Source organism: Synchytrium microbalum (genome assembly GCF_006535985.1).
Source record: "Synchytrium microbalum strain JEL517 chromosome Unknown SmJEL517_scf0002, whole genome shotgun sequence".
Lineage (NCBI taxonomy): Eukaryota > Fungi > Chytridiomycota > Chytridiomycetes > Synchytriales > Synchytriaceae > Synchytrium > Synchytrium microbalum.
Window position 1 is genome coordinate 839,772 of NW_022158351.1, and position 19,756 is coordinate 859,527.

The window sequence follows — 19,756 nt, forward strand, 5'->3', positions numbered from 1 at the left end:
AGTGCAGGGTCTGCAGGTTGTGGTTTGCTGCTAATGACGAGTGGTCGCTCATCAGAAGCGACAGCTCCGTCATAATGAGAAATTAAATTTGAATATTACTGATCATTTGCAATCATTTCCCTGCTCTCTTAATGTGTTTCTGTGGTTGATTGGTACTGCAGGTGATTCCTGTGTTAAAGGTTTCTGATGATGATGTGGCGGTCGCGACCACAAAAACGGTACCTAAACTGGGGAAACGTAGAGACGGGTAGATCAAAGTGGAGTGATTCAATGTATACTACTATCTAACAGTTGTATTTTATTACTGATGACTAAGTGGCCAGCACTTTCAATGAACGAATGTATACAAATCAGATGATTCAGCAATAGAAGTAACTCGGTCACCATTATCTCAGCTTGCGGTAAGCGACTTTTTCAAATCTTCCCATCTTTTCTGCAGTACCTCCTTTTCGTTTTCGGACTGAGCAAATCTGTGCTTCATATCGGCCAACTTTTTGCCAAAGGAAAAGAGATCAGGTACAACACAAAACCGGCTATAAACAAATAATAGTTGATCGACTTCATACCTGATCTTCAAGAGCATGTTTCTGGTCGAGAATGCGGGCAACGTCCTGGATTAACGCTGAATTCTTCCGCATGACTGATTCCATCTCCTCTCGGACCTTCTCTTCAGCGGAATTACGATCATCAGAGACAAAGGCTCGTAGACCAGCCAGTTTCTCTTGTAGCTCTTCGATAACTTCCTTGTCTGATACAGCTGCTACTTGAGCCTCGACCAATTGAGTTGCCAATCGCACTAATAGTGCATGATTCCATATGTCAGTTTATACGCGATTTCAACATTAAAGGTTCTCGGCTTTTGTTTCCACAATCATACACCTCAACAAAAAAAATCAGTGAATAACATACCATGCTCCCGATTCAACTGTTCTAGCATAGACTCTTGCTTCCTAGCTTCAGCAACCAGCCTCCTATTCTCCATTCTCAGTGCCTCTCTCTCCATACTCTCTGGACTATTCCTCCAGACATCTTCTTCGTGATCCTTGGCCAGCTTATCTAGTCTAGCTTTTGTTATTTTTACAGCAGTAGCATCGGCAATCAGCTTGTCCACATTATCAGCATAAGCATCAAACAAGTCCTCTTTCAAATATTCTAGTAAATGATCAAACTGCATGGCGAGTAGTGTGTCTTGGTTTCGTTTTAGTAAGGCTATGGCGAATCGGAACATGGCTTCTTGACCTTCGGCAAATATGATGTCGAGGATTCGAAATACTATTTCTAGAGGGAATCGGTAGGCGAAACATGTCATGAACCTGGAGAGGACAGGAATTGTGGTTATTGATCAAAGCCGGGAAAAAACACAGAAACACAATGACGGTGGATTGCCACAACTCGACAGTACTCTACTATATCGTTATCAGAACTTACCATTGAGAAGCATACATGGTGGATTTGATCCCTTCCACATATAAATGCCTGTTCACAGCAGGTAACTGCTCTTCAAGTAACTTTTCAAACTGGAAGAGCCGTAGTGATAATCCTTCCATCTTGGGTGTATAGAGTCCACGAAACTCGTAATTCTTCATTAATCTGACCAACTAAGTAAAGAATGGTTGATATCAAGAGGGTAAAAGCAGCAAGAGGAGATACATCATGACTTACGACACAGAAAGCCTCCTCTTCTGGCATATTCAGCAGTAAAGGCCCTATGATAAAAGACATCCCTTGACAATATCCGACCTCTGGATCAAACAAACTATAAGCCTTAATTACGTGAAACAGACTCTCTTGTCCCGTTCCTCCATTTCGAAAGTATTCTTGCTCAGGAAACGTTCTTGGCAAGTCTCTCTGTATCTGCTTTTCGAATGGTGATGTTCTCGATAATAGGTTTGAATATGTAGTTTCGAGTTCCTGTGATTTGCCTTTACACATGAGTTGCCACACCATGCCTCGTATGGCAGGCGGTATACCGGCATGAAGTTTTCGAGTTAGGACTCGTGGATGTTTACGTGCTACTGCTTCAAAATTGGACATTAGTTTTCCCCAAAAATCTATTGTAAGAGTTGGTGTCAGTGACGTGTATGTTGGCGAGTGCTGCACCTTTCAAAAAACAATGCTCTACCCCAATCAAGAGACTCCTTTCCATCACCAACAACAGTATCTCTAACAGCTTGAAAGCTCGAAAACAGCGAGTTAGACAGTGCCTGCAAACTTGAAGTTGGTCTTGCGTGCTGTGGTGACAATTCACCAGTTGCAGGCTGAGTTCTCGCCCGATCTTTCTCCAACCTAGCTAATAAGAATGACGAGTCTTCATTGTCTTCACTGCCATTTGTCGTGTATATAGAGGCAGTTTCGTCCATAGTGGTCAACGAGGTAACAGATCCTTGCGGTTGTATGCGAGACCTAACCGGGGAGGCCGGCGAATTTGGTTGTGGCTCGATAGGTGTTATCTGATCTTCATCTTCGTCGATAGAGACCTGTACAAACATCACGTCTGTTGGAACAAATGTTTCAGGTTGAATGTGTGAGTGTTGGGAGCGTGTAAGAGCGGAAGCAATCAAGTAGGAAAGGCATTGGCATTTCGGAAAATGATCAAGTAATCGGCTAGACCATAGTAGAAACACATGCATACCTGGTTCATTTCCACTACTCGAGGTTCTCAAACTCGGTGGTTTGTGCCTAAGATGTTGTGGTAATGCAGGTGCTATGCCTAGAGTCTCTTTTCGAGGAGGCGGTGGATGTTCGATTTGCATTGGAGCATCGCTGGTAGGTTCCTCCATTTTATCTTATATCTGTCCGCCACTATAAACCAAGATCTTAGACGATTGTGTAAATTAGGAGTGAAGATGGACTGAACGCGTGTCAGAATATGATTTCAATGTCAGCCTAGTAGCCTATTCCGACTCAGTGACTATTTCAGCACTCGCTGTACAAACCCGTTTTATTGGTTCAGCAATGTATGCGATATTCATAACATCTTTTACGCGAGTTGATCATTGCATATCAATATTCCCTCATCGTGTATCGTGTATGCCGTGTATGCGTATATCTCTCCTCTGGCGGCCACTCATTCTGCAAAGCGAACGTGTCGTCCAAGCAAAACGCTAGCAAAGCAACCACAAGCACCAGTTACGAAAACGCACGGCACATTGCTATTCTCCAGGACGTTTTGATCGTTTACAGTTCAGATTGTCGTAATCTGTACGTATTCATTGTTGAAACTGTTTCAGAACGGCTGTTATACTCATAGGGTCAGTGTGCTTGTTTTTTTGCCTTTATGTTGCTTGGTTGCCGAATGAGCAGAAAATAACAACGAAACTTACTAGCAGGTCCATATTGATCCCAGTTGTGCAGGTCTGAAGGACCCTCCTTAGAAGGTAGTGCGCCGAGAGAACTGTTTCTAACTAGCTTTGAACGCCGTTACATCACACGTTATGATCTCGCTGACGATGCATGCTCAACCCTAGCATGGAGCCTGGCAGAGGTACCCAAAACAGGCTCAGAGGTCCTAGGCCTACTCCTATAACCACTCCACAGCCAAACAACAATGCTGTGCCCAACATCACTGTACCAGCAACATCAACATCACGACCAGCCTCACCAAACTCTTCTTGGATACAAAGCGGCTCTCCAACATCACCTAATCTGACACGAGCAATGGCTCAGGAAGATAGACGCAGGCTATACGCCCTTAGGACCGAAGTCCAAAGGTCTCCAAATCCAGCATTTTCAACATCGTCTCCTAAATCGGGAGACTCGTCACCAACAATAACGAATGGTGTCAAGAACCCTGCATCTCCCGTATTGCATAGATCATCGCAGATACCCACAAATGCTAATGGAGATGCTCAGAGACTCCTTCCTCGAGTCGTGGTGCAAAATGGTGTTCAGCAACAGTCTGCACCACCTATAATCTTACAAACGCCATCGCCTTCGACTGGTTCTTCTGGTGGCAGTGGTAATAGTAGCAGTAAGCCACTGTTCATCCCACCGCGTTCTTCTCACCTCCCGGGTATGCCTCCTGAACGCATGTCGTCAAAGACAGTAGAAACATTGCCAGTCGTCACATCAGCACCACCCATAATCACCCCTTCTTCTCGTTATTCTGTACAACAGACACCGATACCGTCTATGCCAGCTATACCTGTAATGGAATCCAGTAAAGACGTGCTACAACCGATACAGCAACAGCAACCTGTACAGAAACCGCAACAACAACATATACAGCAGCAACAACCTATACAGCAACCGCAGCCTTTACAGCAGCATCAGCCTGTACAGCAATCGAGACAGCAACCAATACAGTCACAGTATCCAGTAGTATCTCGACAATCACCAAAACCACCAGCCATAACCAACTCTGTCCCTCAAAACAGATTCATCAAGGCTGCAGCTGCTCAAGCCTCAATAGCATCACTCCCGTCTCGGTCCGCCTCGCCTCGCATAGAAGCATCGTCTATAGTAGAGTCTCCTCCTCAAACCCGATTAAAACAATGGATGAATGACACCGCGGTTGAGGATGCTAGAACATCACAACAAGAAATCCAAGCTGGTAACAACTTGTTGGCTATACCATTACAGCAACAAGGTGTTTCGGATGGTCAAAAACGAAACCCAACGAACATGAAGACTCGATCAACATTCTACCGCAGTAACAGTAACATTAATAACAATAATTCCAATAATTATGATAACGATGATGACATCCGCATCACAAAAGCAGGCTCAAAAATAGTCAGAAGTAGAACAGTCAATACCATAAGAAGAGGATTACGACTCTTTGCCGATGATTTGCCACCATCGCCAACAGCAGCAGATGCATATTCACTGGATAATGATGAAGATGATGAAGTCTTGGACGAGGACGATGGATCAGAGAAGACCGCTGGAGTTGAGATTGCTTGGCGACATTTGAATTATGTCGTCGAGCAAGATACGCGAGGGTGGGATTTCGGGTTTGGACCAATGAAGAAACCAACGAGAAAACAACTCTTGATTGATTTGAATGGACAGGCTAAACCTGGTGAAATGTTGGCTATTATGGGCGGTTCTGGTGCAGGAAGTGCGTACACGTATTCTTGCGTTTTTTGACAGTGTCCACCTATACTGTGGACGTGCGTTAAAAATGGCAACTCGATTTCTGACACTAATCAATCTATCTCTTCTAGAAACGACTTTGCTAAATGTCTTGTCTGGACGAGCCAGAGGTGGTCATGCAACAGGAGATGTCAGATTCAACAATGAACCATCTGACGCTCGCTGGAGAAGTGCTGTTGGATATGTTCAACAGGAGGATATTTTCTTTGAGACCTTGACTGTTCGAGAGACTCTTGTAAGTGTCAGTGATAAAGACGCTGTCGGGGTTTTTGTTACCTAGGACGAAGTCAGTGTTTTGAACACGATTCCCCCCTCAATAGCAATATGCAGCACTCTTAAAATTGCCAGATACAATGTCAAAAGCGCAAAAGATGGCACGAGTTGATAAAGTCGTTGCTCAAATGAGATTATCTCGAAGATTGGATACCAAAGTCGGTAACTCGATAATACGTGGTATATCAGGTGGTGAACAGAAGCGATTGCACATTGCATCAGAACTGTTAGGAAGTCCCAAGATGTTGTTCTTGGATGAACCTACTGTGAGTTATTGTTCATTTCTGGGTTTTTGTTTTTTTGTCTCCTGAAATTGGCTCCTTCACTTTAGTCCGGCTTGGATGCCTATAATGCCTTCAAAGTAACGCAGCTCATCAAGAACAATGCTAAACGGGCAAACCAAACTGTCGTCATGACGATTCATCAACCACGTAAGGAGATCTTGGACTTGTTTGATCGAATCATGATCTTGTCTCGTGGAAAAATCGTCTTTTATGGCAGTATAGACTGTAAGATTTTACTCAGCTTGTAAAATTGGTTGTGTTAATGAGTCGCCCGTGCAATCCTGATATGACCATTTTTTTTAGCTGCCTTGCCTCATTTTGCTCATATCGGATACCCAGTTCCACCACTAAAGAACCCAGCCGACCACTTCTTGGATGTCGCAACCTTGGACAATTCGACACCTGAAAACAAGGTGAAATCAGCTGCACATCTAGACAGATTAACTGGCATATGGCGCGACAATTTCGATTCTATTGCCTTCCCACCCTTCCAATCTGGTCCAACAACGCCTCAACATCGTAATCGTAACCGAGATAGTGCACATGCATTAGGAGAATTACGACGTGGTAGTGCTCGTATACGTGAATCGGATATCTTGCATTTTGGATTCTATGGATGGTGGAAACGATTTTTGATATTGATGCTTCGTCATTGGCAAGTTTATTTCAGGGATATTGAGTTGTGGGTCATGGCTATTGTGTCGAATTCTATTGCTATCTTGTAAGTGCTTCAGCTTGTGCTTCTGTATGTGATTCTGTCGTCTTTTTGCATTCGATTGACACTCTCCAAAACATACAGCTTGTTTGGATATCTATGGCAACACAGGCCATTGACATCAGCCGGTGGAAAATCTCGTCTAGCCCTATTCTTCATGTTTGGATTGGATCGATACCTCTCTGCAGTTTTTGGATGTGTGCTAGCAGTACCCGTTCGACTCAGTCTCTATCTCCGTGAACGTACCAGTGGCATGTATACCGGCCAAATGATTTACTGGTCAACGTATACTGCTACATGGTTGCAATTTACACCATTGACTATTATTGTGCTGGCTGCAGTTTATGTGTGGTATGTTTTACCTATGCATCTCGTACTTTTGTTGCTTAGAGACGTACAAAAAACCGGATTTGCTAAGACGGATCTTTGTCTAGTACTGGACTTCAACTTGACTGGATTCGATTCTTCCACTGGTTTGCAGTTGGACTCCTGTTGGATTTAGCTGGTCACACATATGGATTCTTGATTGGATCTTGTACAGATAATGTGAATGTTGGATTGACTTCTGCGATTCTGATGGTTGGCAGTAAGTGCATAATAAGGCAATTCCATACTTTTTTGTGCTTGACTCACTCCTTTTTGTCAATAAAGTATTCGCTGGTTTTGCTGGATATGTTATCGTTTCAGTAGACATTCCAAATCCTCTCAGATGGATTTCATGGATTGATCCCACGTATTATGTATATCATGCATGGTAAGAATTTTCTCGTTCACACAGACATTTGAACTTCCTTCGATACATTTTTCTCTCATGCTCCAGCAACATTGACTCTTAACTTTCATCATCTTTATACTCACTCCACAGGACCCAGAACGAACTCACAGGACTCATTTTCACATGCAGCGTCACAGACGTAATATGTTTCCCAACTGGAGACAGTCTACTCGACTACCTCTCACTGCGACCATTCGGTGTCCCACTCGCAACAGGAATGCTGTTTGTCTTGTCTGTCGGTGCAGCCATCGTCGGTGCTGTCTTATTTGATAGGTTTACACAGCCTACGTGGATGCGGGCGGTGAATATTGTGAGAGAGGAGGATTTGTACAGGGCTATTACGCATGGGAGAGGAGGAGCACCAGCAGGAGGGAATGGTCATAATGGTCGCAATCGAGGAGCATTATATAACAATTGAACACGAGGTGGGAGAGAACAGATGTAGTATCAAGAATTTTGTGCTTTTATTTATGAGGAAAGAATAATTATCATATTTATAAGTTTAGCTTTCATCCCCATGCAAAAAAGCAAGTAGTTTGGCTGTTATGACAAAAAAATATATAAAAGAAATTTGAAAATAACCTTATTCATGTTATCCAATAAGTGCATCATGTGAGCTCGTAGCGTTTGAGCTAGGAGCGTTTGTTGAAGCATCTGTCAAGCTCTCTCTCGGTATTCCTAAATCTGCGGCTTCATGATCGATTACAGGTAGTGGTGGCAATGGGTTTTCATGCCTTCTTGTTTCCATTTGAGGAAATCCTGATGATGGTACAGGTTGCGGTATAATGACATTATTGTTGGGTGGTTGTGATGATGGTGGTATTGCTTCTATATCGGACTGTGATGAGGATGCAGCTAATACCAGCGGTTGATAGTTTCCGACTCGACTACAAGCGACATAAAAAGAGTTATGGGGCGAAAAAGGGATTCTTTCATCAAACCCCAACCCAATTCATTCATACGTTACCTTGGTTCAATAGGCCTACAAAGCACATACCAACAATTATTGGCTACAGAGCCCTGATCAAACGGAGCAGTAATATTACTGGCTCTAAATTTGTGATCTCGTTCCCGTAACTGATCGTGTGTTGTCATGTTCTGCATGAGAAAAGAGGACAAGTGACGTCTTAGTGATTGGTCATCATTCAAGTATCAAGGTGTCACTTTCATACCTGCATGATGAGCATTGTATGATATGTTGTTAAAGACGACAACGATATCAGAATCATGGCACCAAATATGGCGATTGCCGCATTAACTGGATATTTCGCTACTGCATCCCAGAAACCTCCGGGCAGTGTCTGTCCATTGATTATCAGCATTGCGAGTGAGAAGCTGAGTACGTATGCGGAGAGACATAGGACTGATATTAGGAACATGTAAAAGAAGCGGTAGTTGCGTTTTCCGAGACATGTGCCCTACAAGTGAATGCGTGTGAGTGATATCGCAGGTTGGACAAAAAAAAGACCACGAAGTAACGAAGTAACTCACGACATAAGGACAATGATGATCAAATCCTTCTACACAGCGACCACAAGTTGAGCAATGTGAACATCGAGGTGTTCGCCATGACCGACATGTGTGGCAGTACTTTATCTTGACCTCCCAGCCGTTAACGACGACGGATCTCGTGTCTGGAACAAACTCTCCGCCGTTGAAAGGATAGTTTGGAGGTAGCTGGCCGGGCTGTTTTTGTTAACGGATGAGTGAGTTGTCGTGCGATTCCAACACTATGAAGCTCTCTGGTATACCTGTAAGGACGGCTGCCGACTTGTAGGAACTAGATTTGAATCGGCAGGTGGATCCAGATTCTTTGGCAGATACTAAAAATAACAACTCGAGTTAGATTGATAACTCATTGATAACTCCGAAAGCAAAACATAACGATCTATCAAGAGCACTCACACCAGGTTCAAGTATAGTGGTAGTAAAGTGAGAGACAGCCGTCCATAGCCATAAGAATGCCCATATGATTACCGAGGCCGGCGAAGTATGTGACCATGCCCAGGGTGCGCTAATCCAGATCATCACAAAGAAGTGTTTTGAGTCTCGACTGTCCCTCGAGATCTTGCTTCAAGCGAATAGATCTTGCTTCAAGGGAATAGATGGATAGGCCTGCAGGCCGTGCCGAACTTACATGTAGACACCAAATAAGGCATTGGGCACAATCAACAGAATCACAGCCATTATAAAGATAAACTGGTCCCGTCTATGGAAGCCCAATAGAATCAAGACCTTGTTCTTCATTGGCCACGGGCCATCGGCTGACCTGTTCATCCTCCTCGATGTTATCTGGGTTTGAAAGCTGTTGATTGATTGTTGGAAGAAACAAGCTGAGGAATCTAATGGTTCAGATTACATAGAAGACAGATGAATTTCGCGTATCTGCTCAAAAATCAAAAATCACGTAGTGGCGATGCTAGTAACGTCGTTTGAGCGTGTTGTTTGACTTTGCCACCATGGAGCGACTTCGACTTTGTTGTTTTGTTGCAAATGAGTATCTGGTCGAAGGAAGAGAGCCGCTAAGGGTATTAATAGGTATTAAAGATTTTGTTCTGTGAACAAGTTGAACTGTTTCGCCTTGCCAGTGGTCGTTTCGTCGTTTCTTCAACGAGTCTACTCGTGATTTCCAAAAATCTCATCGAATAGCAAAAACCTCGCTTTTTTGGACAAGTCAAACGATGAACTGTGCACGAGGTAACTATTCATTGTATGGTAACTACTGATTCGTCTTGATCCAAGTATCTACTTCCTTGCAACATCTTGCATCTAACATCAAATTCACGTGTAGTGCCGTTGGTGATTTTTGGATGTCTCGCGTTGTTTGTTTTGGTTCAAGTGCCTGTCGCTTCTGCTGTGGATGATGGTAATTATTCCTTTGTGGCTTCTTTACGACTGGATACATCTCTTGGAACTCATTTGGCGGTGTCATCAAAACCATGTCAAAACATTTGTGTTGATCGTGTTCTCTTGACCTATAGCAAATGCTACCGCCAGTATGGTGGATCTATGCACTGCCATGAGAGGAATGCCTGGATGTACCCTCAAAAGTATGCATTATATGTCGGATAACTTCGAGGACATGTCAACCAACCAAAATCGTATCTTCTACTTTAGAACTCTGTGATGCAAATCCAAACGCATTGCCTGATCCTTACTGCCAACCCATATCTCTGGTGGGTTCTGTCTGTCTTACTGATATGCCTCGCATGTCGGGCTGCAAGTCATATGTCGCGACATGTACTGGCAACAATACATGTCAAACTCTCTATCCTGCACCTTCGCAATTGCCTACTACTGCAACGGTGGCTCAGGAAATCACCTCTATCTGGTAAGAAGACATACTGGAGCATTCAATCCAGTCTGTTTGGATTAGATGTCAAAAACGATACATTGACATGACATATCGGCAATTTTTTTAGCACTGAGATGACCATGAACGGTTGCTCTGAATGCGGTACCTTGTCTCCAAGGTCTCGATATTATGATGATTGTGATATGATGGACGTATATTCAAGGCTTTGCAAAGCAATGCCTGGCATGACTCAGTGCAAAGCTTGGAGTGCCTTCTGTAGTGGTGCTCCTGGCTCTACTAGCTCTTTATGTATCGATGATGGAACTGGTGATCCTGCTCCTGGCATGATTATGTACTTTGTGAGTTGGTAGAAATGTGTTTGACTTGATCTTATCATTGACAGAATACAATATATCTTTTTATAGCATACTGGCATCGTAGAGTATATTCTATTCAAGAAATGGGTACCTAGGAATGTACTTCAATACGTGTTGTCTATGCTGGCTCTCTTTTGTTTGGCCGTCTTCTATGAGTGCTTGCAAGCTATGCATGTGGTACTTGACATGTATCTGGGTAAGCAGCCATTGTATTTAGTAGGTCATGAGTTGCATCAGACGATTGGTGTAGCAGTATGAGGGTTGCAATGGAGTCTTGCAAACAGTGAATCAATTGCGCTCGTCTCTCGCAAGAGTTTGGGTATCTTGTCGGTAACGCTTTTTTGGCCGACTAAGGGTGTGCACTCCTTCTTGACATCTCCCTTTTATCTAAATCCTTAGGTCGCAGGATTCCATCTAAGAACAGTAACGGAGTATACGATGCTCCAGACCCTGACTCTCCTGCAGACAGTCAAGCCCCATTGACCCCATCTCAACCATCTCGCTCTCGATTTGGTACCTTCCCTGCCTCAGCAGCACCAGCATCAGCAGAAGTATATGCCAAACAGCCATCCTGGACCACTGGATGGGGCCCAACTCTCATTCGAGGATCCTTACGTATGGTTATGGCTACCTTGTCTTATGCTCTCATGTTGGTAACCATGACTTATAATGTCGGGTTATTCTTCTCTGTCGTCGTTGGGTTGGGAGTTGGCTCGATGCTTGCTGCACCCATCACGAAATCGGCTGAAAAGGCTATGGTGGCTTCTGGTGCCATTGTTGGCACTGTTCACAATTGGGAAACTTGTTGTTGAAGAGTCGTCTTCGATGCCAGAAAGGCAAATGTATGTGAAAATGAGAGAGAGAGAAAAAAAGAGATGTATACAAAATCAACAGCAAACCCCATATCAAACACATATCTATACCAAGAAGTATCTTTATAGTAGGAATACAGTCGATGTACGCATAATCTTTCAACTGCTTTTGTCTGTGTGGTTTTCAGCTAGCGGTTGTGAGAAGTTAAGATGCGAGATGCCAAAAAAGTGAACTACACCGAAACAATTGAATTTGTGTGATGCGACGAGGGGGTGTCTGAATATATTGCTTTACTGCTACAAAACAATATTGGGCGCCTACTGCCGGTTGTTTACAATAATGAGGGGTGCTTCGTTTACAATAATGGGGTGATGCGGATATATGATGGTGGGGTTGTGTTATATGGTGGCATAGAGATTATCGGGATGTATAGTCCGTTGTTGGTGTTATTGGTTGTTGATGTTGCTGACAGATTTAATCTCAGTGATTCAGACGCTGTTTCTTTGATCTACGTGGACGTCTGGATTATGGAATGGATTTTGGAAATAGTAGTGAGTCAGAGTTATTCGATGCTGAAGAATCAAGCAACATACCAACATACCAAGTAAATCAAGACCAACCGCCCAAACTACACTCGACATGCGCGATCCAAAACGCAGGATACGGCCAACAAGTACCTCAACTTTGGCAGGGACAAAACGACAAAGCGATAGCAATTGACATACGAAGTAGAGTCACTAAATGAGATCTCGATTATTAAGTCGTGAACTGTTATCATGTGAACCAAGCTCTGACTTACATATATGATTGAATGAGCAGGTAGGCCACCGTGTCTGGGGCCATTCCAGCAGGCTCTGACTCGACCAATGCAACGCCGGAAGTACCAGAAGGTAATCACTCCGTTCGACACCATGCTATCGTACAGAAAGGCTGATAATGTTTCTGATGCATCAAGTGCCACGAGAAGGGCAGCTTCCTCAAAAGTCTTTCTCATTGACACATTCTTACGACTCCACGTCAACTCATACATTCTAGAAAGAACATTATTCAAGGTTCTAGTGTCATACGTTGCTATTACTGCTTCATCGGATGCACCACAAACTTCAGCATATGCTGAGTTTGCAATTACACTCCGTATATCTTGTCTTTTCTCCTCCATCGTATACATGAGCATCTTACTAACGATTTTACCACGTTCTTGGGCATCAGCGGCGTATTGGCACTAGTATATAATAGTATCTGCTTCTTATTATGCCACATTTCACCCCTAGTCCTATCTAATTTTTGAGCCAAATCTCGTAACAATGGATAATCTGAAGGTTTATAACCGTGTCTCAGCATCAACTCCTTCATATCTACTTTTACGGCGACAACTACCAACGAAGGGTGTTTTGCGACGTGTCCGGTAAAAGCTAGCCGTTCCTCATTCGGTCCAATGTGTAGGCTCATGTTTTATTCTTCTGAGAGTCCGAGTACTCAACAATATGCTGTTCTGAGTTCTCAGGTGCTATATCAGGTCTAAATGGCAGTTCGTCTAGTGAGGAGGACACCGATTGTGATGGTGGTGCTGTTGAGTTTTCTGATTCTACAGCTGGTCTTTTGCCTTTATCAGTGTCTGGTGATACGTCGTCGACAGAGTCTGGGTGCTTCCTTTTGGACGAACCCGGAGTCTCTGCTGTTGTTGAAGTGGTTGCGTCGGTTGTAGTTGTGACAATGTTACTAGCACTAACATCTTCATTACTAAAAGTCGGAAGCTTTGAGGTTGGAGTAATCAGCGGTGGTGTTGCTGGTGATGTGGTAGTGGTAGTAGTGATGTGTTCCTGGGCTACTGTAAAATTGAGAAGTGTGCCGCCTGCACTATGGTGAACGGGGGCTTAAATAGCTTCAAACGAGTTACAAATTTGGCCAGGGCATTGAAGACAGTCGTAGCGTCAACGTCCAAACTATTTAGGGCTTGGTGAAGATCCTGCAAACGTCATGAAACGAGAAAGTGTGCATGTACAAAGTCCAAGGCTACGGGCATCAGACCGGAACTCGTCCCAACGATACCGCATACCAACACTGTTAGTCACAAGGATGGAAGACTTTGTTTGGCATATTGTGTTGCCAGTTGACTGATCAGTTAGCTTTAGGGCGTTAAGATTTTATGGGAGAAGAATCCAAACATTCTAAGCAACGCCATTATCGAACATGACATGATAGACTCGGGACAAACGCCATATACCGTTAATCAATCATGAAAGAAAATCGAATCCAGCTCATAGCATTGTCTGAAAAACTAATATGTTTTAATGCCAAAGCGCTCTCACTCTAAATCAAATACAACCTTTATAGAATTATTGGACAAAGCGGAAGTTCTACTACGTCGCTTGAGTTATAGAAGACGTAATGCCAGGTCCTAATGGTAACGACGTTGGCGATCTGCTACCACCACCACTTCCAACAGTCATGGGCACATCATCAGTCGACTCTCCTCTGGACGAAGGAGCAACGATACTCTCGTGTCTAGATTCTCGTCTCCCATAATCATTAAGGTTGGCAGAGAAACCAATACCGTGTGTGTCAGTCTCTCGTTCATGTCCATCCACTGGCTTGGCGTTTAACGAACTAGTGGATGCTATAGATGCTGCATCGACATTGATTGTGGGTGTACTATTACTTAGAGAGGTGCTTCTAGAATGGCTTTCGTCTCCTTCCTCTTGGTCACGGTCGTCATCGTCGTCCCGACCATCTTCGTCTTCTCGTACTTCGTCGTCATCGTCCTGATCATCGTCCTCGTCATCATCATCATCGTCGTCTTCGTCGTCATCTTGGTCATTGTCGTCTATGGCTTCATTCTTGACCTGAGGATGACGGCGAGATACTGATGAGTGAATATGAGGTGGTTCAGCATCTTCGATAATGACATTAGAAACCCATAGGGATTTCAGCATTGTCTGTGCAGTGGCCCTATTAATGAGATGAAGTCGTGAGGTTGGTTGACGTGGCCCAATGGCCCTCTTCCTTGCTCTTGTGTCGCGATTTTCAAGTAAGTTATACGCTACAACACACCTCTTTTCAGGATTTATTTCGATCATGGGCAGAATAAAGTCTGATATGCCCTCAGCCTCTTCTCTTGAAAAGTGGTACTTTTCATGCAAGACATCTGATAACTTCCAATACCGAAGTTTATGAATATGCCTTAACTCGCCTGATGGAAGAAATGGAGCTTAGTACATTCTGTAGCTACGTTTAACAAGAATCTGCAAGTATTCCAAGATCTTACCTCTTCTGTTGAAGATGTCATTACTATACTTTCCAGACAGGGCTAGAGACTTTGGAAAATGGCCTAGCAATTCCACAATTTGAGCCATATGATCTGCGATTATAGCGAAATTGAGTTAGCTTATGGACTAGGTATAAACTGCTGCCATTAATGTCTGCATACCATCGTCCTTTGTATATCTAGATCCAGCCTGAGGATCAAACATGTAATCGCCCGTCAAGAGCTCAAACACCATACACCCCAAACTCCACATATCCGCACTAGAATCATATTTGGCCCCAAGGATTGCTTCAGGAGCACGATACTGTCGAGTTTGAATATCATTGGTAAAATGATGATCCACCCAACAAGCATTTCCAAGATCTGCTATTTTTACTTTTATCTTTTCATCCTGTAATCTTCTCTTGTCTCTAGCCTCATCTCGTTTCCGGCGTTTACGATCTGAATCTGCCGATGGTATGCTAGAATTGGCGGCTGAAGATTTCTTGGCCTCTCTACCACTAGTACCACTACTAGTCGTATCAATGTCATCTATAGACTTGTTTTTGGCCGGCCTTTGTTCTTCTAGTCGCTTTCGAGCTTTTGTTTGTGTGTCTGTTACAGGAGCAGCACTACTAAGAGCGCCACTAGGAGGTTTACCAATAGATGAGGATGTATCAGACGAAGATGCGGCATCTTGCCTGGATGCTAGAGCCTTTGCCTTGTCCTGATCCTTCAATGATATATCAGACAGGTCTCGACCCAGTGCTTCGGTGGATTTGGATCTTATGACATCAGTAGTTGTTATTGTAGAGATGGCGGGATTAAGTGCGGATCCATTTATATGATTGGTTGATCTGCTTTCCAGTCCACTATTGCTGCTAGTCGGTGTGAGCTTTGTCTCTCCAACATCTGTTCGGTACTCAATATCAAACATGGATTTCCCATATCCCCTCACTTCCTCCTCCTCCTCTTCTACTTGTTGTTCTGGTTCTGTTACTACTATTGTTGATATTGACACTGGTACTGATTCTGTGTCGTTGGTTGATACCAGAGTTTCTGACACCGTTTCTGGTACAGCGGATCCTTCTGGCTCTGCTTCTTCCATGAGCACGTCAGTGGATGGCGGCGTTAGCGGATTCGTATGGTGTGCTGGTTCCATCGAAGCATCACGAGCGTATGGATCCGACATTCGTTTGCCATATGATATTGACGAATTCAGCTCATTGGCATCTGTAGATTGTGGTGATGCTCGTGGGGGTTGCATATCAACATCGTCATTGCTTCCTTGTGCTGCCGCTTTTAAACCCTTCTTCTTGGCCCTATATTTGGCCTTCTTCTTCTGCTTTGCAGTAAGATTATCGTTGGAGCCTTTTGGTGAACTTCTAGCAGCATCATCGGTATCCATTTTATCTTCGTCAACATAGGAGTCGTCGCTAACTCCTAGCCGATTCATGGTTTCCTTGACATTGACGCACAGCAATACATTCTATGTTTAAATACGTTAGTTTCACAGATTCAGAAGAGATTTCTAGTTGAAATGCCACTGGTTGTACTTCTGGTTTGAGGTCGGTATGTATTATACCACATTCTCGATGTAGATAGTCTAGACCCATTAGAACTTGTTTCGTTATTCGTTTGACTATAGATAGGGGGATACCGCGATGGTGGTATTGCCGAATGAGGGTGAGTAAATTTGGGCCCAGTACTTCAAACGCCATGCAGACATCTGATGAAAGGAGCTGTTAAATGGAGCTGCTACCACAACACGTATACGGCTATCAACAAAGACTTACGAACTCCATGAGGTCCTTTGTGTTTATACCAGTCATACAGCTCTACCACAGCCCTTCTTCCTGTAGCAGTAGGATTGGCCGTAACGACTTTGTCCAACAATTTGATTTCGTCCAATGCGGTTTCTGTATAATGAGGGGCCGACTTTACAATCTTGAGAGCTGCTGGTCGTTTCATCCTATCCAAAAAGGCGGATGAGCTTGTAGTTGTAGAAAGTACAAAAGATGTGCTCAGAAACAAGACATACTTTTTGTCGAGAGCCAACCACACAGTTGAGAAATGACCCCATCCCAACTTGCGTACTACTAAATATCTTCCATCGCTAAATACATCTCCAATCTTTACTGGATGATAACCACCTAGGAAACAAGCAGAACAAGGTGTTGGGTTGCTCCTAGGAAAGTATGGCCGTTCGACGAGGAAAACGAGCGAAGGAGGTCTACCTTTACAATAGTCTTCAGCATCTTCTTCTTCTTCAGAGATCTCGGATCCTTCATCGTCCTCGTCTCCGTCCTTTAGTAGCTCCTCACTGGCAACATCATCATGTTCCTTCGACCTAGCGCATGAAGATGTTCAAATGTTAAACGAGTTCAACGGCCAAGAGGCATTGAGCTCTTGATGAGTTTGCAGGTTAAGCTACTCGGATTAAGCTGAAACTCTGTTGCTATGTGAGTAGGGCCTCTCCCCACATGCTTCCACTTTGCTGTCGGTGGAAGTTGCCTGTTTGCAGCACATACCCGTCTCGATTGGACTTGCCACCAGTGGATTTCTTGCGCTTCTGAGATGAGGATTGACTCGAGGTACTCATTTGCTGGTAAATTTGGCCTCAGTCCATCCAACTCTGTCTGTTGTTTTGATCTTGACAGAAGGCAAGATTGTGACAGGCAGCGATATCAAACAATTAAACTGTGATTTGTATATTTAGAAACCATCCTTAATATTTTAATTGTCCTTCCTGGCTCTTCCGAGGACGACATCAAAATGGAAATTAATTTTGGCGAAAAGTTGTCGATTTCGCGTTCAACGAGAAGATGCAAGTAGATATGTTGAAATTGACCATTTATATTCAAACGAACACGACTAATTGGTACATGCTTGTTGTTCTTCACGCGAGTTCTGGGTAGCAATTTTTTTTGTCTCAACATACACACAACACTTCAGGACGTTTTAGGAGGAAGAAGCTCTCGGATTCTAGGCAGCAAATGCCTGCTATATTGTCCTCTTTATCTTCTATACTGAAAGTGCTGCTGAAACCTGGCCGACCAAACTCAACATCTCTCATCTCGTCGTATTTGCTACTTATTGTCATATCCGCAGTCAACGAGGCTACTGTCTACTATGCTGGGACCGTCACATCCCAGTTCTATAGGATACTTCTCAAGCTAAAGGAGAGACCGACGGAATTCATCAATCTCTTTATATTTGCTACCTGCGTCTTTGCTGTCTATGCCATCACCGCCAGTCTGGTCCACTTTCTCTCGGGAATCGTCGGCCTGAGGACACGGCAACGTCTTACAGAGTATCTGCATCGGGAATATGTCACGGCTGGAACTTGCTACCAGATCAACATGCAGGAAAGGGCTAGTAGTGCTCCAAGCTCCACGTCATCAACACAACGTGCATCAAGCAAGCAGCCACTTGATATCGATAATCCGGATCAACGTATAACGCAGGACGTGGATAGGCTCTCCCAACAATTGGTGATCATATTAGAAAAGCTGGCTATAGAACCAGTCTTGATTGTCTTGTACTCGTACGCCGTATACAGTGTATCGGGATGGACGGGCCCACTCGCCATATACTGCTACTTTATCATATCAGTCATCGCCTGTCGTCTAGCCATTCAGCCCGTTATTGGTCTAGTATACGAACGAGAACGAAGGGAAGGCAACTTTCGTTACCTACATATGCATCTCCGCGAGAATATAGAACAGGTAGCATTCTATCGTGGTGAATCTCTAGAACGAAGTCGACTGGATGGTGCTCTAGATGACCTGATATCAACACAATGTCGAATCTTGAATTGGGGCCTCGTCGTTAAATTCGCCACGACCTTCACCGCGCATATGGGCTCTATATTATCATATGCTATTATTGCTATCCCCATCTTTAGTGGTTGGTATGATGACTTGCCACCGGATGAATTGGCTCAATTTATTAGTCTGAATGCCTTCTACTCGATGTATCTTATAAACAAGTTTTCGTCCATCACGGACTTGGCCGATGTCATGGCTGAATTGGCCGGTAACAGTGCTCGAGTTAGTGTCTTGCTGGAAAGATTACGCAAAGACGACAAGGACGGAGAGCTTCCTCATCACGGGAGTACGAATACTGCCTCGAACGGCAGCGTATCTATTGTAAATAGACAGCGTAGTGATGTAGATGAAAGACAGCCACTGCTTCCTCAACAATCACCACCACCATCAGCACCATCCAACACATACACCACCACATCTGTAAATAGCCATGATCAACTGGTAGTGAAAAACTTGACAATTACACTCCCCAATGGCGTGACCCTCATCAATAATTTATCTGTAACTATAAAGCATCCCGAATGTCTCTTTATAACAGGTCCAAGTGGAAGTGGCAAAACGAGTCTTTTACGAACATGGGCTGGTCTCATACCACCATCGAGTGGAACAGTAGAATACTATAACGGCCACCTTATAGAACAGCACGAAGATGATAATGGCGCCTCTACTATGGATTATATCCATCACATATTTCTACCGCAAGTACCATATCTGTTACCCGATGCATCACTACATCAACAAGTAGCATATCCATCTCAGTATCACGGAGACCTCAATCGAGTCATCAAGGCACTCTCAGATGCAGAGTGTATACACCTCATATCGTATTCCACCGCCGAGCTACAAAAGATGTCTGTTGGTGAATTGCAGCGTGTAGCATTGGCTCGTGTGTTTTACAATCTACCACGTATGGTGTTTTTGGATGAGGCCTTGTCTGGGCTTCCTCTGAATGTGCAGGTGGCGAGTGTGAATAAACTTGTCGATGCTGGGATGAATATTGTTATGGTTGGACATGATGAGCAGGTTATAAAGAGGATTAACAGTAGTGGTAGT

At 43.9% G+C, this 19,756-nt stretch overlaps 5 protein-coding genes across 5 annotated transcripts; 2 read left to right on the forward strand and 3 right to left on the reverse strand.

Moving 5' to 3' along the window:
• Nucleotides 1–391: 391 nt before the first annotated feature.
• On the reverse strand, nt 392–2,780 carry SmJEL517_g00648 (uncharacterized protein; the record flags this gene model as incomplete). Its single annotated transcript, XM_031166577.1, has 7 exons — nt 392–490; nt 567–796; nt 910–1,313; nt 1,429–1,598; nt 1,663–2,051; nt 2,123–2,494; nt 2,633–2,780. The coding sequence occupies 7 exons, from the start codon at nt 2,778–2,780 to the stop codon at nt 392–394; spliced, it is 1,812 nt and encodes a 603-aa protein (XP_031027327.1).
• Nucleotides 2,781–3,468: 688 nt separating this feature from the next.
• SmJEL517_g00649 (uncharacterized protein) lies at nt 3,469–7,562 on the forward strand (the record flags this gene model as incomplete). The annotated part of the gene is made up of 9 exons (XM_031166578.1): nt 3,469–5,062; nt 5,169–5,332; nt 5,418–5,636; nt 5,702–5,879; nt 5,958–6,375; nt 6,454–6,720; nt 6,804–6,955; nt 7,021–7,123; nt 7,235–7,562. The coding sequence occupies 9 exons, from the start codon at nt 3,469–3,471 to the stop codon at nt 7,560–7,562; spliced, it is 3,423 nt and encodes a 1,140-aa protein (XP_031027326.1).
• Nucleotides 7,563–7,736: 174 nt separating this feature from the next.
• On the reverse strand, nt 7,737–9,421 carry SmJEL517_g00650 (uncharacterized protein; the record flags this gene model as incomplete). The annotated part of the gene is made up of 7 exons (XM_031166579.1): nt 7,737–8,031; nt 8,142–8,242; nt 8,317–8,562; nt 8,636–8,830; nt 8,896–8,967; nt 9,050–9,158; nt 9,282–9,421. 7 exons carry the CDS (start codon nt 9,419–9,421, stop codon nt 7,737–7,739), a joined length of 1,158 nt encoding a protein of 385 aa, XP_031027504.1.
• A 404-nt stretch (nt 9,422–9,825) lies between these two features.
• SmJEL517_g00651 (uncharacterized protein) lies at nt 9,826–11,628 on the forward strand (the record flags this gene model as incomplete). The annotated part of the gene is made up of 7 exons (XM_031166580.1): nt 9,826–9,841; nt 9,936–10,010; nt 10,126–10,194; nt 10,262–10,475; nt 10,567–10,798; nt 10,865–11,012; nt 11,216–11,628. 7 exons carry the CDS (start codon nt 9,826–9,828, stop codon nt 11,626–11,628), a joined length of 1,167 nt encoding a protein of 388 aa, XP_031027505.1.
• A 1,446-nt stretch (nt 11,629–13,074) lies between these two features.
• SmJEL517_g00652 (uncharacterized protein) lies at nt 13,075–17,475 on the reverse strand (the record flags this gene model as incomplete). The annotated part of the gene is made up of 10 exons (XM_031166581.1): nt 13,075–13,486; nt 13,994–14,578; nt 14,681–14,819; nt 14,895–14,987; nt 15,057–16,362; nt 16,430–16,602; nt 16,670–16,845; nt 16,915–17,026; nt 17,111–17,223; nt 17,405–17,475. 10 exons carry the CDS (start codon nt 17,473–17,475, stop codon nt 13,075–13,077), a joined length of 3,180 nt encoding a protein of 1,059 aa, XP_031027502.1.
• Between the last annotated feature and the right edge of the window lie 2,281 nt (nt 17,476–19,756).